The sequence below is a fragment of the Xenopus laevis genome, chromosome 9_10L, assembly GCF_017654675.1.
Source record: "Xenopus laevis strain J_2021 chromosome 9_10L, Xenopus_laevis_v10.1, whole genome shotgun sequence".
Classification (NCBI taxonomy): Eukaryota; Metazoa; Chordata; class Amphibia; order Anura; family Pipidae; genus Xenopus; species Xenopus laevis.
The window spans coordinates 115,317,227-115,336,094 of record NC_054387.1 but is presented as its reverse complement, the minus strand read 5'-3'; the positions used below and the strand labels follow the sequence as shown (position 1 = coordinate 115,336,094).

Genomic DNA, 18,868 nt, shown 5'->3' with positions numbered 1-18,868 from the left:
AAAATGGTCACGTCACATGAGGGAGCGAAGGTTACCCAGTCATGTGATGCGGTAAAGGATGTCCTGTCAGCTGAGTGGAGTTCATGTGACCGGCTGACAGTACAAAGTGTTAAGGAATTGAGTGAAAAGAGAGGATGGAGGGACACTGAGTGCAGTGGGAAAGAACACGACAAGCGGTACGAGCTGGGACCAAGTGGCGCCATATGATTCATACTGACGATGCCTTCCAACAAGTCTGTGTCTGACGCCCCCATCGCCCAGTTTAGGAACTGCAGGATCCTCAGGGACCACACGCTGCACAGGTGATTGGTCTGTAAAGGGTCGAACATTCTGTAGGGAACCCTAACATTGGGACACAGGTGCTATCATTAAAGAAAACACAACAATATGATTGATCAATTAAGCTGCCCAGGATTCGGTTTGTAGACCCCACACTTCCCTGTTATTGTGTCAGTCCCAGCCAACAGCAGCTCCACTTGCTTCCCACTGCCTTCTGCCCTCTTTTTACACTCACACACACAAGGGTTAAAGGGGTTGTTCATTTATAATCCAATGTAGGTAGTGATATTCTGAGACAATTTGCAATTGGTTTTCATTTTTTATTATGTGTGGATTTTGAGTTATTTAGCTTTTTATTCAGCAGCTCTTCCAGTATGCAATTTCAGCAGTCTGGTTGCTAGGGTCCAATTTACCCTAGCAACCTTGCACTGATTTGAATAAGAGACTGGAATATGAATAGGAGAGCAGTGGCGTAACTAGATGTTACTGGGCCCCACAGCAAAATAATTTTAGGGCTCCCAAATATCCAGTGGTAGCCCTGTATTAACAATATATATTAAAATTCCAAATTAATTAGAGCCTTATGGGGCCCCCTATGCCTCTTGGGCCCCCCTGCAGCCGCAGGGTCTGCTTCCTCTGTAGTTTCCCCCTGTAGGAGAGGGTCTGAATAGTAAGATGAATAATAAAAAGCAGCAATGGCAATACAAATGTAGCCCTACAGAGCATTTGTTTCTTAGATGGGGTCAGTGATCCCCCATTTGAAAGTAGGGTTGCCGATATTTGATGGTTGATCCCAATGTTATTAATAGGGAAAAAAAGATAAATATATAGGAAGGCCGGTATTTTTTTTCCAGAAAAGGTGGCAACCCTTATATATAGAGCCAGACAAATTCTATAACTTAACTTTGACCCATCCATTTAAATGCCCTTGTAAGAACCTACAGGCTGCATTCAGGGGGTATTTAGAGCTGTATTCTAATGACAATTGGCACCAATTCTTGATTTTAGTGGGCTCAAAGGTCACTAATACTCACCTTTAAGCAGGAGCTCATAGGTTTCTGCCTTGGCACCACATTCCCATATTTCTTGGCTGGCAATCAATATTATGTTGATAGTTATACCATGACATGAGGCGGTTGAACTGTTGCTGAAGCCATGCAGTGGAAGTCAGGTTGTTGCTAGTGTTCCCAGGCTGTGGGGCTGGCTGGAGCTTTGGGTTTGCTTGTCTAGATACACCCAAATGCCCATCTTAAAGATAGTTAAAGGGGTTGTTCACCTTTGAGTTAACTGTTAGTATGATGTAGGGAGGGATATTTTGAGACAATTTGTAATTGGTTTTCATTTTGTATTATTTGTGGTTTTTAAGTTATTTAGCTTTTTATTCAGAAGCTCTCCAGTTTGCAGTGTCAGCAATCTGGTTGCATTGATTTGAATGAGAATATGGAGTATTAATAGGGGATGGTTCGGAACAGAAAGATAAGCAATAACAAAATAAATGTGTTGCTTTAGAGAGGATTTGTTTTTAGAGGGGGTCATTGACCCCCCTCATTTGAAAGCTAGAAAGAGTCAGGAGAAGAAGTCCAATAATTCATAAAATATAAAAAAAAAAATAATGAAGACCAATTGAAAAGTTGCTTAGAATTGGCCATTCTGTAACATACTGAAGGTGAACCACCCCTTTAAGATGAAAATATATTTACTTTCCTAGATATCCTAGGAACTGTTGCTGATACATTAATATTTGCCTATTTCTGTTCCCCTATGCTAAGGGGGTGGTCCTGAACAAAGGTTGGACCTTCAGTTAATGAATAGTTGCTGGAGCTGAGCAAAAGAGTTATAATGATAACAACTGTTGGGGGGTCGCCATGCAAGGCTGCCAGAATAGCCCCACATTAAAGAAAAGGCTTTGTGCACTTGTGGGTGCCAAATGTTAGGCACCCCCAAGTGATTGTATTGACTTACCTGAAACCCCGGGCCGGTGCTCCTATCAGCAGAAAACTGCACTGGCCCGAGGTTATACCAGTGAGCACCACGGAGCGATCCTCTTACTGCTTCTTCTTTCCTCTAATTTCCCTGGGCAAACGAATGCGCAGTAGAAATAAATAGGTCACTTTTTAGTTAAAATTCAGCATTTCATTCTACTGCATATGTGCAGCCGTGCAAAGCCGGAAAAGGATCACTCCGTGGTGCTCACTGGTATAACCCCAGGCCGGTGCAGTTTTCTGCTGATAGGAGCACCAGCTCGGGGTTTCAGGTAAGTCAATACAATCACTTGGGGGTGCCCATTCGGCACCCCCAAGTGCATGAAGCCTTTTTTTCTCCTTTAACTGCTGAGCTTGCCTCACACTGCGGTGGAGAAATTGTCTAAGAGACAAGAGTCTAATTCATTTACTGATAAATTGGACTGGCCATTGCATACTCTAATTCACCCATTGCTTGCTTCTACAGGGAGGATCTGTGGGTGCGACAGGGAAAGGTCCTGAACCCTGAAAAACTGTTCTTTGATGAAAAGGGATCTGCTGACCTACAGGTGGATTGCCATGGGCTCATAATTGCGCCTGGATTCATCGACACCCAATTAAATGGTAATGTTTTTGCTATTTACATTCCTTCCCTAAACCATCTGTGTAACTGGAAGAACATTGGATTATGTAACTGATTTGCATATATTTCCCCTTCTTTGGTTTCTAACTCAGGTGGGTTCGGGGTGGATTTTTCTCTTGAATCCAGCGATGTTAAAAGGGGCGTCTTATTGGTCAGCAAAAATATACTGTCGCACGGAGTGACCTCTTTCTGCCCGACGCTTGTGACGTCGCCCTCGTCTGTCTATCACAAGGTAGGAAACTGAAAAAATGGATCCTTTATTGTAACGTAAGGAGTTGTTCACCTTTGTATTAACTTTTAGTATGATGTAGGGAGTGATATTCTGAGACAATTTGCAATTGGTTTTCATTTTATATTATTTGTGGTTTTTGAGTTATTTAGCTTTTTTATTCAGCAGGTCTCCAGTTTGAAATTTCAGGAATCTGGTTGCTAGAGTACACATTACCTTAGCAACCATGCACTGATTTGAATAAGAGACTGGAATATGAATAGGAGATGACCTGAATAGAAAGAAATGTAATAAAAAGTAGCAAAAACAATATATTTGTAGCCTTACAGAGCATTTGTTTTTAGATGGGGTCAGTGACCCCCATTTGAAAGCTGGAAAGAGTCAGAAGAAGAAGGCAAATAACTAAACAAAACTATAAAATATATAAAATGGATTCCAGTTGAAAAATTGCTTAGAATTGGCCATTCTATAACAACATATAAAAACTTAACTTAAAGGTGAACCACCCCTTTAAACAGAATCAAGTTTTCATCTTTTATTCTTATATCTCTAAAATATGACTTTCTGTGGCAGGTTCTTCCTCAGATCTCTGTAAGGGATGGCGGTCCAGAAGGGGCAGGAGTGCTTGGTAATAAAGCTTTAGTTTGACATTCTCTCTCTCTCTCACTCTCTCACACTCTCACCACACAGTACAGGTATGAGATCTGTTATCCAGAACCCCATTATCCAGAAAGCTCCAAATTACAGGATTCTCCCATAGAATTCATTTTAACCAAATAATTCAAATGTTTTAAAATGATTTCCCTTTTCTCTGTAATAATAAGACAGTAGCTTGTAGTTGATGCAATTAATCCTTATTGGATTCAATATCAGCCTATTGGGTTTATTTAATGTTTAAATTATTTTCTAGTAGATTTAAGGTATGAAGATCTAAATTTATGGAAAGATCTGTTATCTGAAAAACCACTGGTCCCAAACATTCTGGATAACAGGTACCATACCTGTACATCAGTAATTTTAATACCACCTGCTTTAAGAACAGTAGGATAAAACATGAATGAGGCTGGATCTCTGGGCTTGAGGCTGTGTTCTTATGTTATACACTTAAGTTTCACCTATAAGCATATACAGGTATGGGACCTGTTATCCAGAATGCTCGGGACCTGAGGCTTTACGGATGTCGGATCTTTCCATATTTTTGACTAGAAAATCATCATAACATTTAATAAACCCAATAGGCTGGTTCTGCTTCCAATAAGAAAATTGTTTTTAGAAGTTTGGATTATTTAGATGAAATGGAGTCTATGGGGAGACAGCCTTTCCGTAATTCTGAGCTTTCTGGATAATGAGTTTCCGGATAATGGATCCTATACTTGTACAAATATTCTTATACCAGTGGCTGTCAAACTGCGGGGTCAGCCCACAGCTTGACAGCCCAGATTGAAGGTCAGTTAGAATGATAGTTGGGGTGAAAATATATTTATTGTCTTAAGGCCCCATAGACGCGACGATTCTTCTTGCCAAACGACCGATTTTAGGGAAGTCCGACCAATCCTTCGAAATTATCGTGCGGTTAGTGGTATTCGAACGATCGTACATCTTACGATTTTTCGGCCGACATCTGTCGGGAAATTGATCGGCCAGGTCAAAAAATCTTTGTCGGCCCCAGTGCAATCTCTCTATGTTTGCAGGGCCAAGCAGGCAGCTCCCCTTTGTTTTCCTGCCAAATTGGTCTTTTTAGTTGATGGTAAATTCGTACGATCGTACGATCGTTCTGAGAAGATATTGGTCTCACGATCAGGATCTCATCTTTTAAAAATCTCAACATCTATGGCCAGCTTTAGATGTTTAGGTGAGTGTCAGATTTCTTTATAGAAGGTTTCTGTTTCCCCAGATGCACAGGCAGAAGGCTATTGGGTTCTGTTTCATCATTTCTCCATCCTTAGCTCAGTTAGAAGTTCTCTTGCAAAGATTTTTTTTCATTTTATTTTATTAGACCCTACCAGGCATCCATCGAGTTCCTTCTCTATAGATGTGTAGATAGCTGTTCACAGTAAGCCTTCTTCTTCAGCTTGTGACTATTGACAGGTGTCCATCTGGAGGGGCCATACATAAGCCGGGAGAAGAAGGGTGCCCATCCGGAACGATGCCTGCGGTCTTTCAGTGAAAGGGGGTTTCCAGATCTCCTGGACACATATGGGACGTTGGAGAATGTCAGCATCGTGACATTGGCTCCTGAGATGGAGAGGAGTAAGGAGGTGATCAAAGAGTTGGTTCAGCGTGGGATCTGTGTGTCCCTTGGTAAGAGAACTGAACATCTTCTCAAACCTAATACAGAATATGGTCTCATGATGAAAATGAATCTGGAGCATCACCTTCGTACTATAGCTAAACTGAGATTACAACGGCATTCCCTACTTACTAATGCCCACCCTCTATTGGTAGGTCACTCAGTCGCTAATTTGTCTCAGGCTGAGGATGCAGTGACTCACGGAGCCTCTTTTATCACTCACCTCTTCAATGCCATGTTGCCTGTAAGTGTCTTTGTCTTTTATAAGTACTGTTGGAAATACTTGATTTGTCTAACCAACTGTTCCACTTACACATGTTATTCCATTAAAGGGGTTGTTCGCCTTTGAGTTCACTTTTAGTATGATGTAGAGTGGGATATTCTGAGACCATTTGCAATTGGTTTTGTGTTTTTTTTTTATTTGTTTTTTTTTCGAGTTACAGTAGAACCCTATTTTTTAGGGGACCAGAAAAAAAATGGTGTAAAATCCAGGAAATTGTAAAAATCAGGCAAATGTATTATGCATAATATATAGGTGGGACCACAAAACATCAATGTAAAATGAGGGAAAACTTAAAATCAGGGGATGTAAAAATTGATTTAGCTTTTTATTCTGCAGCTTTCCAGTTTTTCAGTTTCGGCAAACTGGAATAGGAACAGGGGATGGTCTGAATAGAAAGATGATTGATAAAAAGTAGCAGCAACAATACATTTGTAGCCCTGCAGAGTAATTGTTTTTTTAGATGGGGTCAGTGACCCCATTTTTTTTTCTTTTTTGAAAGCTGCTGTCATTAAAGAAACCATAACAATATGCTTGTTGCCCAGGATTCTGTTTGTAGACCCCAAACTTCCCTGTTATTGCATTAGTCCCAGCACCACTTGCTTCCCACAGCCTTCTGTTCTCTTTTTAAACTGAGCCAACAAGGGGTTAAAGGGGTTGTTCATTTATAGTCTGATGTAAGGAGTGATATTCTGAGACAATTTGCAATTGGTTTTCATTTTTTATTATTTGTGGTTTCGGAGTTATTTCGTTTTTTATTCAGCAGCTCTCCAGTTTGCAATTGCAGAAATCTGGTTGCTAGGGTCTTCATTACCCGAGCAACCATGCACTGACTGAAATATGAATAGAAGAGGGCCTGACTAGAAAGACGAGTAATAAAAAGTAGCAAAAAAAGCCTCATAGAGTATTTGTTTTTTTTTTTTATATGGGGTCAGTGACCCCCATTTGAAACCGAAAAGAGTCAGAACAAGAAGGCAAATAATTAAAAAAACAATAGAAAATACATAACGAAGACCTGAAACGTTGCTTAGAAGTAACCATTCTACAATTTATTAAAAGTTAGATGAACCCCCCCTTGAATATGTGCTTCTCTATTCCCCATAGTTTCATCACCGTGACCCGGGCATTGTGGGCTTACTAACCAGCGATCAGATTCCAAAGGGAAAGACTGTATATTATGGGATGATTGCAGATGGAATCCACACAAACCCAGCGGCTCTGAGAATTGCTCACCGGGCACACCCCAAGGGTGAGGGTCCTGTATAATAAACAGTAATGGAATTCAATAGGAAACCACACACAGGGGCCACTTCCATACATTGTATAAGCACTTTCAGCCTTACTCTTCGCCTCACATGATGCCATTTCTGTGTTTATGCCATGTTTCTAGGCAGGTGGTGGGTAGCAGGTCTAGTTAATTGTAATATCGCCTCCAAACATATATGCTTTCAAATGGGAAAATAAATCATGTATAGGCTTTAAATCTATTGTAGGCAAAATCCTTAGTTGCCTCCTTTTCTGGATACATGGATAGGGCTAAAAGTCTCGTGCTCACATTAAACAACCGCCATGTTGCTTGTCTCGGTAATGACATATTCAAAATATTTTTTATTCAGAGGGCACAGATAGTTACCGAGTAATGACATACTCAAAATATTTTTAATTCGAAGGCACAGATAGTTACCAAAATGTGCTGAATCAGTTACAGGAAAACTATATGTAGGTCTCTAAAAAAGATATTGCACAAAACAGCTCATATGTAAAACCCTGTAAATAAACCATTTTCATAATAATATACTTTTTAGTAGTATGTGCCATTGGGTAGTCATAAATAGAAAACTGCCATTTTAAGAAATAAGGGCCACCCCCTAGGATCGTAGGATTCACGGTGCACACAAACCAACCATACTTGTTAAGTCGCATGAGCCAATTAACAGACAGAGTTGTGTCTTTTGCTTCCACACTTCTTCCTGTTACAGTTAGAGCTGCAGTATTTCTGGTCAGGTGATCTCTGAGGCAGCACACAGACTATCACTAAATGGTGGCTCAAGGCAAGAGATGTAAAAGGGCAATAGTTACTTAAATATATATTCCAGTTTGGTAAGATTCTTTAATATGCCACTTAATTTGATATAAAGTATATTGGTTGCTTACAGTAGGGGGCCCATTTACTTAGCTCGAGTGAAGGAATAGGATAAAAAAAAACGTAGAATTTCAAATGTTTTTTTGGCTACTTTGACTTCGACTTTGAATCGAACGATTCAAACTAAAAATCGTTCGACTATTCGACCATTCGATAGTCGAAGTACTGTCTCTTTAAAAAAAAAAACTTCGACCCCCTACTTCGCCACCTAAAACCTACCGAAGTGCAATGTTACCCTATGGGGAAGGTCCCCATAGGCTTTCTAATGTTTTTTTGGTAGAAGAAAAATCGTTCGATTGATGGATTAAAAACCATTTGCGGTAAATCCTTCGACTTCGATATTCGAAGTTGAAGGATTTACATTCGGCAGTCAATAACGAGGGTTAATTAACCCTCGATAATATTCGACCCTATGTAAATCTGCCCCTAAGTATTCATTTTGGGGTATAGTTTTCCTTTAAGATATCCTCCTAAAATGCTGTGCTCTGGGAATTCTTTTAATGTCAGAACATCCTCTTAAGGATTCATTGTAATGGTACCCATCATGCCATTGTAGCGTTGCCATCCAATATGACAGAAATACATGCAAAAAAGGAAACTCTGCCCACCCAGTAAGCCGTGCCCTCATTCTCCACTGTCTAATGAATGCAGAATCTGTGCAGCTTGATAAGGTGGTATGAGAGATGTTTTCTTACTTGGTATCTTATTCCCAGGTCTAGTTTTGGTGACAGACGCCATCACAGCCATGGGCCTCGGCCCTGGAAAACACACCCTGGGCCAACAGGAGATACTGATTGAAGGGCTCAATGCTTATGTGGCAGGTAAGTAAACCAACCATTTCAACTGCATTTTATTGCTGCATTTGACAGGAGAAGCAAAGGCTAAAATTAAGTAAGCTTTATCAGGTCTATATAAATACACCAATAATCCCTCAAAGTAACACTGATCTGAGTCATCTGTCAAAAGAAACACAGCATTTCTTTCCTTCTATTGTGTACACATGGGCTTCTGTATCAGACTTCCTGTTTTCAGCTTAAACCTCCAGGGCTAGAGCTTGAGCATGCTCAGTTTGCTCCTCTACCCCCCCCCCCCCCCCGTGGTAATCTGAGCTATAAGTGAAAAGGGAGAGACTCAGGCAGGAAGTGATGTCACGCCAAGCTAAAATGGCAGCTGCTATCCTAAACAAAGAGAGAGCTTCTAGAGCTGTTTAATCCGCTAAAAGAATAAATATAGTCTTGTAGCTTGCACTATTGTGGATAATCTATTCGGCATAAACTGCTTCGGTAGCTTTCCTTCTCCTTTAAAATAGAATACATGCAACATCTAGTCACTTCCCAGAACACACAGTCACTCGTTCCACCAGGATAATTGAGGTTGCTCTTGCACCCGAAGTCATAGCATTGGAAATGTTATTTGTTATTCTTCTTACTGCAAATGAATCAGAATAGTGTGTCCCTACCCTATATTGGTTTAATTTGCAGGTTTTGATTTTAAGGACCCTGAAAAGTATGAGGATACTTGATGACTAATAAATGACTAATAGTGCATTATGTACAGATTTTACATGCCACTAGCTCAGTGGTTTTCAAACTTTTGGGTTGGGGTTTAGCCCCCTCCTTAAAGGAGAAGTAAAGTCTAAAATAGAATAATGCTAGAAATGCTGTATTTTGTATACTAAACATGAACTCACTGCACCAGAAGCCTAATCAAACAAATGATTTATGTTTCAAAGTTGTCCACAGGGGGCTGTCATATTGTAACTTTGTTATACATCTCTGCAAGACCAAGACTACGCGCATGCTCAGTGTGGTCTGGGCTTCAGTTGGTAGTTTAACGTAGGGATTGTCATAGATTATCAAAGCAGCACAAGTCAAATAATATCTTCCATAAAAGCCGATACAGCAAGACTGATTAATAATATACAGACTGCACTGGGTCTGCAGATACAAATCTCTACACAGTCGCCGACTGCTTTAGAGACAAACAAAGCTGCTCGAGCTAGGTGGGGGGGGGGCTCCCCCTGCTGTTGAAAGTATGATTGTTTCCCTGCAGAGCAGTTAGGGACCGTCTGAAGTTTCCTATTAACAGCAGTCAGAGCAAGTAAAACAAAGGGAGAATTTCACTGCATACAGTCAGGTTTATTATAAAAACAGTAGACATTTTTCAATTAAAGTATATTGGAGATAGGTTTCTTTTTCATTTAAAGAAAGTAAAAATGTGATTTTATTTTTTTGCCTTTACATCCCCTTTAAGGCATAATATGGTAACATAATTAGAAAAACATTGTCATATCACTCATGTTGCTGTTGTTGGAGGAGGGGAGTATTCAGTGTAGAAAATATGTTTGGACTATAGATCTCTCCCTAACTGGCTTTAGGACTAGGCTTGCAAGAATATCTTGGAGAGGATATAAACACTCATTCCAAATCTCCTATAGACTGTGCCCCTCTCATAGTAACATAGTAAGTAAGGTTGAAAAAAGACACACGTCCATCAAGTTAAATCTTTTAGGTTTTTTTTTAACCTGCCTAACTGCCACTTGATCCAGAGGAAGGCAAAAAAAACCATCTGAAGCCTCTCCAATTTGCCTCAGAGGGGGAAAAAATCCTTCCTGACTCCAAAATGGCAATCGGACTAGTCCCTGGATCAACTTGGACTATGAGCTATCTCCCATAACCCTGTATTCCCTCACTTGCTAAACACCTTCCAACCCCTTCTTAAAGCTATCTAATGTATCAGCCTGTACCACTGATTCAGGGAGACAATTCCACATCTTCACAGCTCTCACTGTAAAAAACCCCTTCTGAATATTTAGGCCTGTCCTCTTTTCTTCTAATCGGAATGGGTGACCTTGTGTCAGTTGGAAAGACCTATTGGTAAATAAAGCTTTAGAGAGATTATTATATGATCCCCTTATATATTTATACATAGTCATCATATCACCCCTTAAGCGCCTCTTCTCCAGCGTGAACATCCCAATTTGGCCAGTCTTTCCTCATAGCTAAGATTTTCAATACCTTTTTACCAGCTTAGTTGCCCTTCTCTGTACCCTCTCTAATACAATAATGTCCTGTTTGAGTGATGGAGACCAAAACTGTACGGCATATTCTAGATGGAGCCTTACAAGTGCTCTATACAGTGGAAGACTCTATGCCCCTTTTAATACAGCTCAAGACCTTATTTGCCCTTGATGCTGCTGAGGACTCCAAGGACTCCAAGTTCCTTTTCCATAATGGATTTGCCTAGTGCAGTCCCATTAAGGGTATAAGTGGATATTTTTACATCCCAGGTGCATGACTTTACATTTATCAACATTGAATCTCATCTGCCACTTAGCTGCCCAGATTGCCAGTTTATCTTGTTGCAAGGATGTCGTATCCTGGATGAAATTAATTGGGCTGGATAGTTTTGTGTCATCTGCAGACACTGATACATTACTTACAATACCTTTCTTTATTGGTTTTCTCTAAGGGAGCCAGACCCACACCATTTTCAGGAACTGTGCCATAAAAACAAAGATTATGGGGCAGATTTACAAAATTCGAGTGAAGAATTCGAATGTAAAAAACTTCGAATTTCGAAGTATTTTTTGGGTACTCTGACCATCGAATTGGTTAAATTCGAACGATTCGAAGTAAAAATCGTTCGACTATTCGACCATTCGATAATCGAAGTACTGTCTCTTTAAAAAATACTTCCACCACCTACTTCGGTAGATAAAACCTACCGAAGTCAATGTTAGCCTATGGGGAAGGTCCCCATAGGCTTGCCTGTGATTTTTTGTTCGAAGGATTTTCCTTCGATCGTTGGATTCAAATCCTTCGAATCGTTCGATTCGAAGGATTTAATCGTTCGATCGAACGAAAAATCCTTCGATCGATCGCAGGATTTGCGCAAAATCGTTCGACTTCGATATTCGAAGTCGAACGATTTTAGTTCCCAGTCGAATATCGAGGGTTAATTAACCCTCGATATTCGACTATTGATGAATCGGCCCCTATATGTCTGCCATGATTATGAACAAGTAGTCCAAACTCCACAACTGTCTCTCCGCACTGTAACATGCAGTACTTTTGGGTAATAACCCCAGAACTGCATGTTATTCAGCATGGTGGAACATTGCTTGGGGATTCTTGCTAAAGTATTTAAGGGGTTGTTCATCTTTGAGATAACGTTTAGTAGGCTGTAGAGAGTGATATTCTGAGACAATTTGCAATTGGTTTTCATTTTTTATTATTTGTCCTTGTAGCTTCATAGTCAGCAGCTCTCCAGTTTGCAACTTTACCTATACGGTTGCTAGGGTCCAAATTACCCTAGCAACCATGCATTGATTTGAATATGAATAGAGGATCTGAAAAGAAACATGAGTAATAAAAAGTAGCAATAACCATACATTTGTAGCTTTACAGAGCATTTGTTTTTATTTGAAAGTTGGAAAGAGTCGGAAGAAGGTAAATCATTAACAAAACTATAAGAAAATGAAGACCAATTGAAAAATTGCTTAGAAATGGTCATTCTATAACATACAAAAAGTTAACTTAAAACCGCCTTTGATAATAAGGGTTTGAATATGGAGTGCAAGTGTTATTATGTTTCTTCTTGCTTTAGGAACACATACGCTGGCTGGCAGCATTGCTACTATGGATATGTGTGTCAGGCACTTTCGTGAAGCTACAGGTAAAATGTACTTGTTATTATTATGGGATTCTACCTATAATCCTTAGTGCATTGTTCTCTTTGTCTGTAATTAGCCAAATCTATTGTTAGCTAATTTTTCCGTCACTTGCTATCGTTTATGCTGGTGTTCTCCATTTCCCATCAAAACACACACACACACACACACACACACACACACACACACACACACACACACACACACACACACACACACACACACACACACACACACACACACACACACACACACACACACACACACACACACACACACACACACACACACACACACACACACACACACGTGAAAAACTATTTGCCCCCTTCCTGATTTCTTATTCTTTTGCATGTTTGTCACACAAAATGTTTCTGATCATCAAACACATTTAACTATTAGTCAAAGATAACACAAGTAAACACAAAATGCAGTTTTTAAATGAGGGTTTTTTTTATTTAGGGAGAAAAGAAATCCAAACCTGTGTTAAAAAGTAATTGCCCCCTGAACCTAATAACTGGTTGGGCCACCCTTAGCAGCAATAACTGCAATCAAGGAGGAATTTTGGCCCACTCATCTTTGCAGAATTGTTGTAATTCAGCTTTATTTGAGGGTTTTCTAGCATGAACCGCCTTTTTAAGGTCATGCCACAACATCTCAATAGGATTCAGGTCAGGACTTTGACTAGGCCACTCCAAAGTCTTCATTTTGTTTTTCTTCAGCCATTCAGAGGTGGATTTGCTGGTGTGTTTTGGGTCATTGTCCTGCTGCAGCTTCAGCTTGAGTTGACGAACAGATGGCCGGACATTCTCCTTCAGGATTTTTTGGTAGACAGTAGAATTCATGGTTCCATCTATCACAGCAAGTCTTCCAGGTCCTGAAGCAGCAAAACAACCCCAGACCATCACACTACCACCACCATATTTTACTGTTGGTATGATGTTCTTTTTCTGAAATGCTGTGTTACTTTTACGCCAGATGTAACGGGACGCGCACCTTCCAAAAAGTTCAACTTTTGTCTCGTCGGTCCACAAGGTATTTTCCCAAAAGTCTTTGCAATCATTGAGATGTTTTTTAGCAAAATTGAGATGAGCCTTAATGTTCTTTTTGCTTAAAAGTGGTTTGTGCCTTGGAAATCTGCCATGCAGGCCGTTTTTGCCCAGTCTCTTTCTTATGGTGGAGTCGTGAACACTGACCTTAATTGAGGCAAGTGAGGCCTGCAGTTCTTTAGATGTTGTCCTGGGGTCTTTTGTGGCCTCTCAGATGAGTTGTCTCTGCGCTCTTGGGGTAATTTTGGTCGGCCGGCCACTCCTGGGAAGGTTCACCACTGTTCCATGTTTTTGCCATTTGTGGATAATGGCTCTCACTGTGGTTCGCTGGAGTCCCAAAGCTTTAGAAATGGCTTTATAACCTTTACCAGACTGATAGATCTCAATTACTTTTACTAGTTTATTTTTTAACAAGGGGGCAATCACTTTTTCACACAGGCCCATGTAGATTTGGAGTTTTTTTTTCTCCCTTAATAACGTAAACCTTCATTTAAAAACTGCATTTTGTGTTCAATTATGTTATCTTTGACTAATAGTTAACGGTTTTTGATGAGCAGAAACATTTAAGTGTGACAAACATGCAAAAGAATAAGAAATCAGGAAGGGGGCAAATAGTTTTTCATCTCTCTCTCTCTCTCTCTCTCTCTCTCTCTCTCTCTCTCTCTCTCTCTCTATATCTATATCTATATCTATATCTATATCTATATATATATATAATCTCTCTTCAAAATGGATCTGCACTCCAAACGATTAAATCATAGTGGATATTATTAAATCATCACTCACGTGTCCAACGTTTCGGCCCACATTTAATAAAATTCACTTTGATTGAATCATTTGGAGTGCGGATCCATTTAATAGTTTGTATGTCATTAACTTGAGCCAGCACCCACCACAAACCAGAAGGTACTTTCTGAACATATATACCATTATATATCATATCAAGTTGTAATACAGGTATATTACAAATTGATAATGATCATATATATATCTATATATATATATATATGCGGCCTCGTGCTTTTATATGGTCACATAACTCCTCGGTGACTTATAATATCATTATAAATTACAGTATAGGTACATTATGCACTATATATTTACTTACTAAAGGTTGCAGCAACAATGCTGCTATATTGATGGTGCTATTGTAGTGTGCATATTTGCCCAGCAGAGGCCATCACACTGCTATCTGCCACTGAAAACCACCAAAAATTCCAACAAACAAGCTCCACTTCCTTCTGTGCTACGTGGAAGAAAGTAACTCATGAGTAATATAAAAGCCCTGGGTATCAGTGAGTAAGTGCTCGTGTCAGCTTAAAGGGGTTGTTCACCTTTGAGATAACTTTTAGTATGATGTAGAGAGTGACATTCTGAGACAATGTGCAATTGGTTTTCATTTTTTATTATTTGTATTTTTTTTTTGTTACATAGCTTTTTATTCAGCAGCTCTCCAGTTTGCAATTATAGCAATCCGATTGCTAGGGTCCAAATTACCCTAGCAACCATGTATTGATTTGCGTAAGAGACTGGAATATGAATAGGAGAGGCCTGAATAGAAATATGAGGAATGCTAAGTAGCTATAACAATACATTTTTAGCCTTACAGAGCATTTGCTTTTTATAGGTGGTCAGCAACGCTTATTTGAAACCTGCAATGAGTCCGAAGAAAAAGGAAAATAACTATAAAGCTATAAAAAATAAATAACAAAAACCAATTGAAAAGTTGCTTACAATTAGCCATTCTATAACATACTAAAAGTTAACTGAAAGGTGAACCACCCATTTAAATGATCCGCTCAAACTCTACTTACCCTTTAGGTGCCATGATTATACCCACGAGGCGTTAACACAGGAGCCATGTCCTGGAAATGGTATAAACCAATAATGTGATCATTCCTTCGTTCTGCCCTTGTGTATTCAATAAACAAACTCCACCCTGTTGCTACTGTATTTATTTGTGAATAACACTGGGAAATTCCTGGATGTCGGAAACATCAAGACACTAATGTACAGTGTTTATTATTTGATTTTCCGAGCTCATTTTAAAGGGGTGGTTCACCTTTCAGTTAACGTTTAGTATGTTCTAGAATGGCTAATTCTAAGCAACTTTTCAACTGGTCTTCATTATTTTATTTTTAATATTTTTTTTTTTTTTTCATATCCTTCTGACTTTTTCCAGCTTACAAACGGGGGTTGCTGACCCCATCTAAAAACACATGCTCTGTAATAGTGATGTGCGGGCTGGCCCGATGCCCGCGGGTCAGGCGGGTTCGGGCAGAAGCTTGCACAAAATCGTCGGGTTGCGGGCGGGTCTGGATCGAGATCTTCTCCTGCTCTCCCCGCCTGCGACCTAGCACTTCCGGCGCCAAAGACTTGCGCCCGCCCTGCCCCTTTTGTGACATCACTGTTGGGCGGGTGCGGATTGGGAGGGGGACTAGTCTGTAAGGCTACACATGAATTGTTATTGCTACTTTTTATTACTCGTCTTTCTATTCAGGCCTCTCCTATTCAACTTCTGGTCTTGTTATGTTTTGGGTAGCCGAGTATGAGGAAAGTATAACAGTGCTTTATTAGCAGACTCATGCAGCCATTACACAACAGTAAGCAACTCTAACACCACAGGCTGTATAGAAAGTATGCACGGTATAAGTCTGAGCACAATGACACAGGCCATTTGTATAAACAACACAGGTCTCTTGTTCAAATCAGTGCATGGTTGCTAGGCTAATTTGAACCCTAGCAACCAGTGGAATAAAAAGCTAAATAACTCAAAAACCACAAACAATAAAAAATGAAAACCAATTACAAATGATCTCAGAATATCACTTTCTACATCATACTAAAGATTAACTCAAAGGTGAACAACCCCTTTAAGCTCCTTCAGTGGTGATATAACGTTAGCTGGCATATGTGCATTCTACCTGTTCATTCTTCTAGAGCTGTGTGTGTGTCTCTTTGCAGGTTGTACAGTAGAGGAAGCTCTGGAAGCTGCATCCTTACATCCAGCCCAGGTCCTGGGTATTGAGGATCACAAAGGGACTCTGGATTTTGGGGCAGATGCAGGTACAGCAACGAAAGCCTAACCGGTATCAGCACAAGGTTTGCTGCATTGAAGCATATTTTTTACCCTTTCTCATTGGCTCGTTTTTTTACGATCACCTTTATTTTCTGTATTTTCTTAGATTTTGTTTTACTGGACGACTCTCTGAATGTTAAAGCCACCTACATCGCTGGAAAGCTGGTATGGGAAGCGTCGGCTCGGAATTAAAGGAGATGCGCAAGAAAGCCTGCCAGTACTTCTATGTAGAACGGGAGCTGGAAGGCACAGGGGTAGCCTAGTAATGATACAACATCACAATGCAACTGTGAGGATCAGCCATTTTTCACTACTGCAGCCTGCCAACTGAATTGTAGGACAGATAAGGGCACTTTACTGCACCCAGAAGAAGGGGGTATAAGAGCGCAGTGATATAGTTTTGGAGTTCGATATAATCCTTGTGCTGTTGCTGATTTCTGTACAGCTGCCGGCCAGTGTCCATCCCCATGGGGACATCAGGAATATTTAGCAGAACCAGATAGAGGGGCGGTGGCATTTCCATCGGGACATCAGGAATATTAAGAAAAACTGGATAGAGGGGCAGTACTTCATTTGTTTTAGCTGCTGTTACACATCATGATGGTATTATGTCGCATCAATGGCAGTTCTATATAAAAACACCAACATGTTCCTTCTCAATGAAGCAAGAATTGCTACAGTCCCCTGCAAATCTTAATAAGCTAATACTTGGCAGTATCATTAATCCACAGCAATCATAGGCTTGGACTGTAATGTACTCTGTATTCTCTTTACTGTAGCTCTCTAATGTTATGCTTTAAACAGAGGGCTGCTGCTTGCACTGAAATAGCCAAAGCTTCCATTTCCAAGGCAGGTTCTAGGGCCCTGCATCCCAAACTGTGGAGTTGTAGCCCAGCCTGAAGGACAGTTAGGGGGTGATTTAGGGGTAAGACCTATTTACTCTTTATTTCAATAAAAGCCTAGTTTGGAAGATAGCCAGGGTGTGATCTGATATGAATACAGGTATGGGACCTGGTATCCAGAATGCTCAGGGCCTGTTGCTTTCTGGATAATGGAGTTTTGGATCTTCATACCTTAAGTCAACTAGAAAATCATGTAAACATTAAACAAACCCAATAGGCTGGTTTTGCTTCTAATAAGGATTGATTATATCTTAAGGTGGCCATAGACGCAAAGATCTGCTAGTTTGGCAACATTGCCAAACAAGCTGATCTTTCCCTGATATGCCACTAATATATCGGGGATAATCTAAACATTCGACCCTATGGCCAAACGATCGGATTACGATGAGAGCGCATTGGGCTTCGGCGGGACGGTCGGGACAAAATCAAACCTGTCCGATTGACCAAACGACCGATCTCCGCTGGACGAAAAAGGGCGGGACTCTCCACACACGGTCCTAAAATCGTACGAACCCTCGATTCGTACGGTAGGATCTTTGCGTCTATGGCCACCTTTAGTTTGGATCAAGTACAAGGTACTGTTTTATTATTACAGATACAAGGGAAATCATTTTTAAACATATAATATCTTTTAAAGTATTCTTACAGTTATTATAGAAAACTTGATATAGAAATATTTTCTGTAAACTTATTATGAATGGGGGGGGGGAAGCTGACCAAATGTTAAAAAGTGGGACGTGAAGTCTGAAAAACTGTGGGCTGCTTCTGATGGCGGCCTGGGACAGTAATTAAGAGACTCGCTTGAAGGCTTGTTGGCCTTGGAAGTCAAATAAAATGGGATTTGCAGGTGAACACTTAGTGTTTGCTTAGATATTGTTAAAACTGTGGCTGATAACTGTATTCATATAGGTACGGGATGTGTTATCCAGAAAGCTCCAAATTTTGGGAAGGCCATCTCCTACAGACTCCATTTTAATAAGTTAATTATAATTTTTAAAAATGATTTCCTTTTTCTCTGTAGTATTAAACAAGTATGTTGAACAAGGTCTAGGATATAATGAATGCTTACTGGATGTAAAAATAGTACTATTGGGTTTATTTAAAGGGGAACCATCACTAAAATGAGAATTTAATAGAAGCTTCCTCATACTGAAGTAAGAAACTGAGAACTGAGAAAATGCTGCATTGTTTCTGAAATAATCAAGTTTATCTTCACTATTCCTCTCTCAGCATCTGTTTCTCTTCGTTCTCTCTTAGTGCAGGAGTTGGGTGTCAGATGAATGATCCAATATATCTTATAGGGGGGCTTCCTTTCCTAGCAGATGTATTAGAGCTCATACA

General features: G+C 40.1%; 1 protein-coding gene across 2 annotated transcripts; it reads left to right on the top strand.

Moving 5' to 3' along the window:
- Positions 1 to 50: 50 nt before the first annotated feature.
- On the top strand, positions 51 to 17,430 carry amdhd2.L (amidohydrolase domain containing 2 L homeolog). 2 transcript variants are annotated; one of them, XM_018236487.2, is made up of 11 exons: positions 51 to 302; positions 2,728 to 2,864; positions 2,976 to 3,115; positions 3,686 to 3,740; positions 5,201 to 5,413; positions 5,558 to 5,646; positions 6,787 to 6,931; positions 8,539 to 8,646; positions 12,434 to 12,502; positions 16,511 to 16,648; positions 16,732 to 17,430. In XM_018236487.2, the coding sequence occupies exons 1-10, from the start codon at positions 220 to 222 to the stop codon at positions 16,630 to 16,632; spliced, it is 1,161 nt and encodes a 386-aa protein (XP_018091976.1). In that variant the 5' UTR covers positions 51 to 219; the 3' UTR covers positions 16,633 to 16,648; positions 16,732 to 17,430. The 2 variants fall into 2 exon arrangements, with proteins under 2 accessions (XP_018091976.1, XP_018091975.1); XM_018236486.2 differs by having other exon boundaries at positions 58 to 302; positions 16,511 to 16,612.
- The last annotated feature ends 1,438 nt before the right edge of the window (positions 17,431 to 18,868 follow it).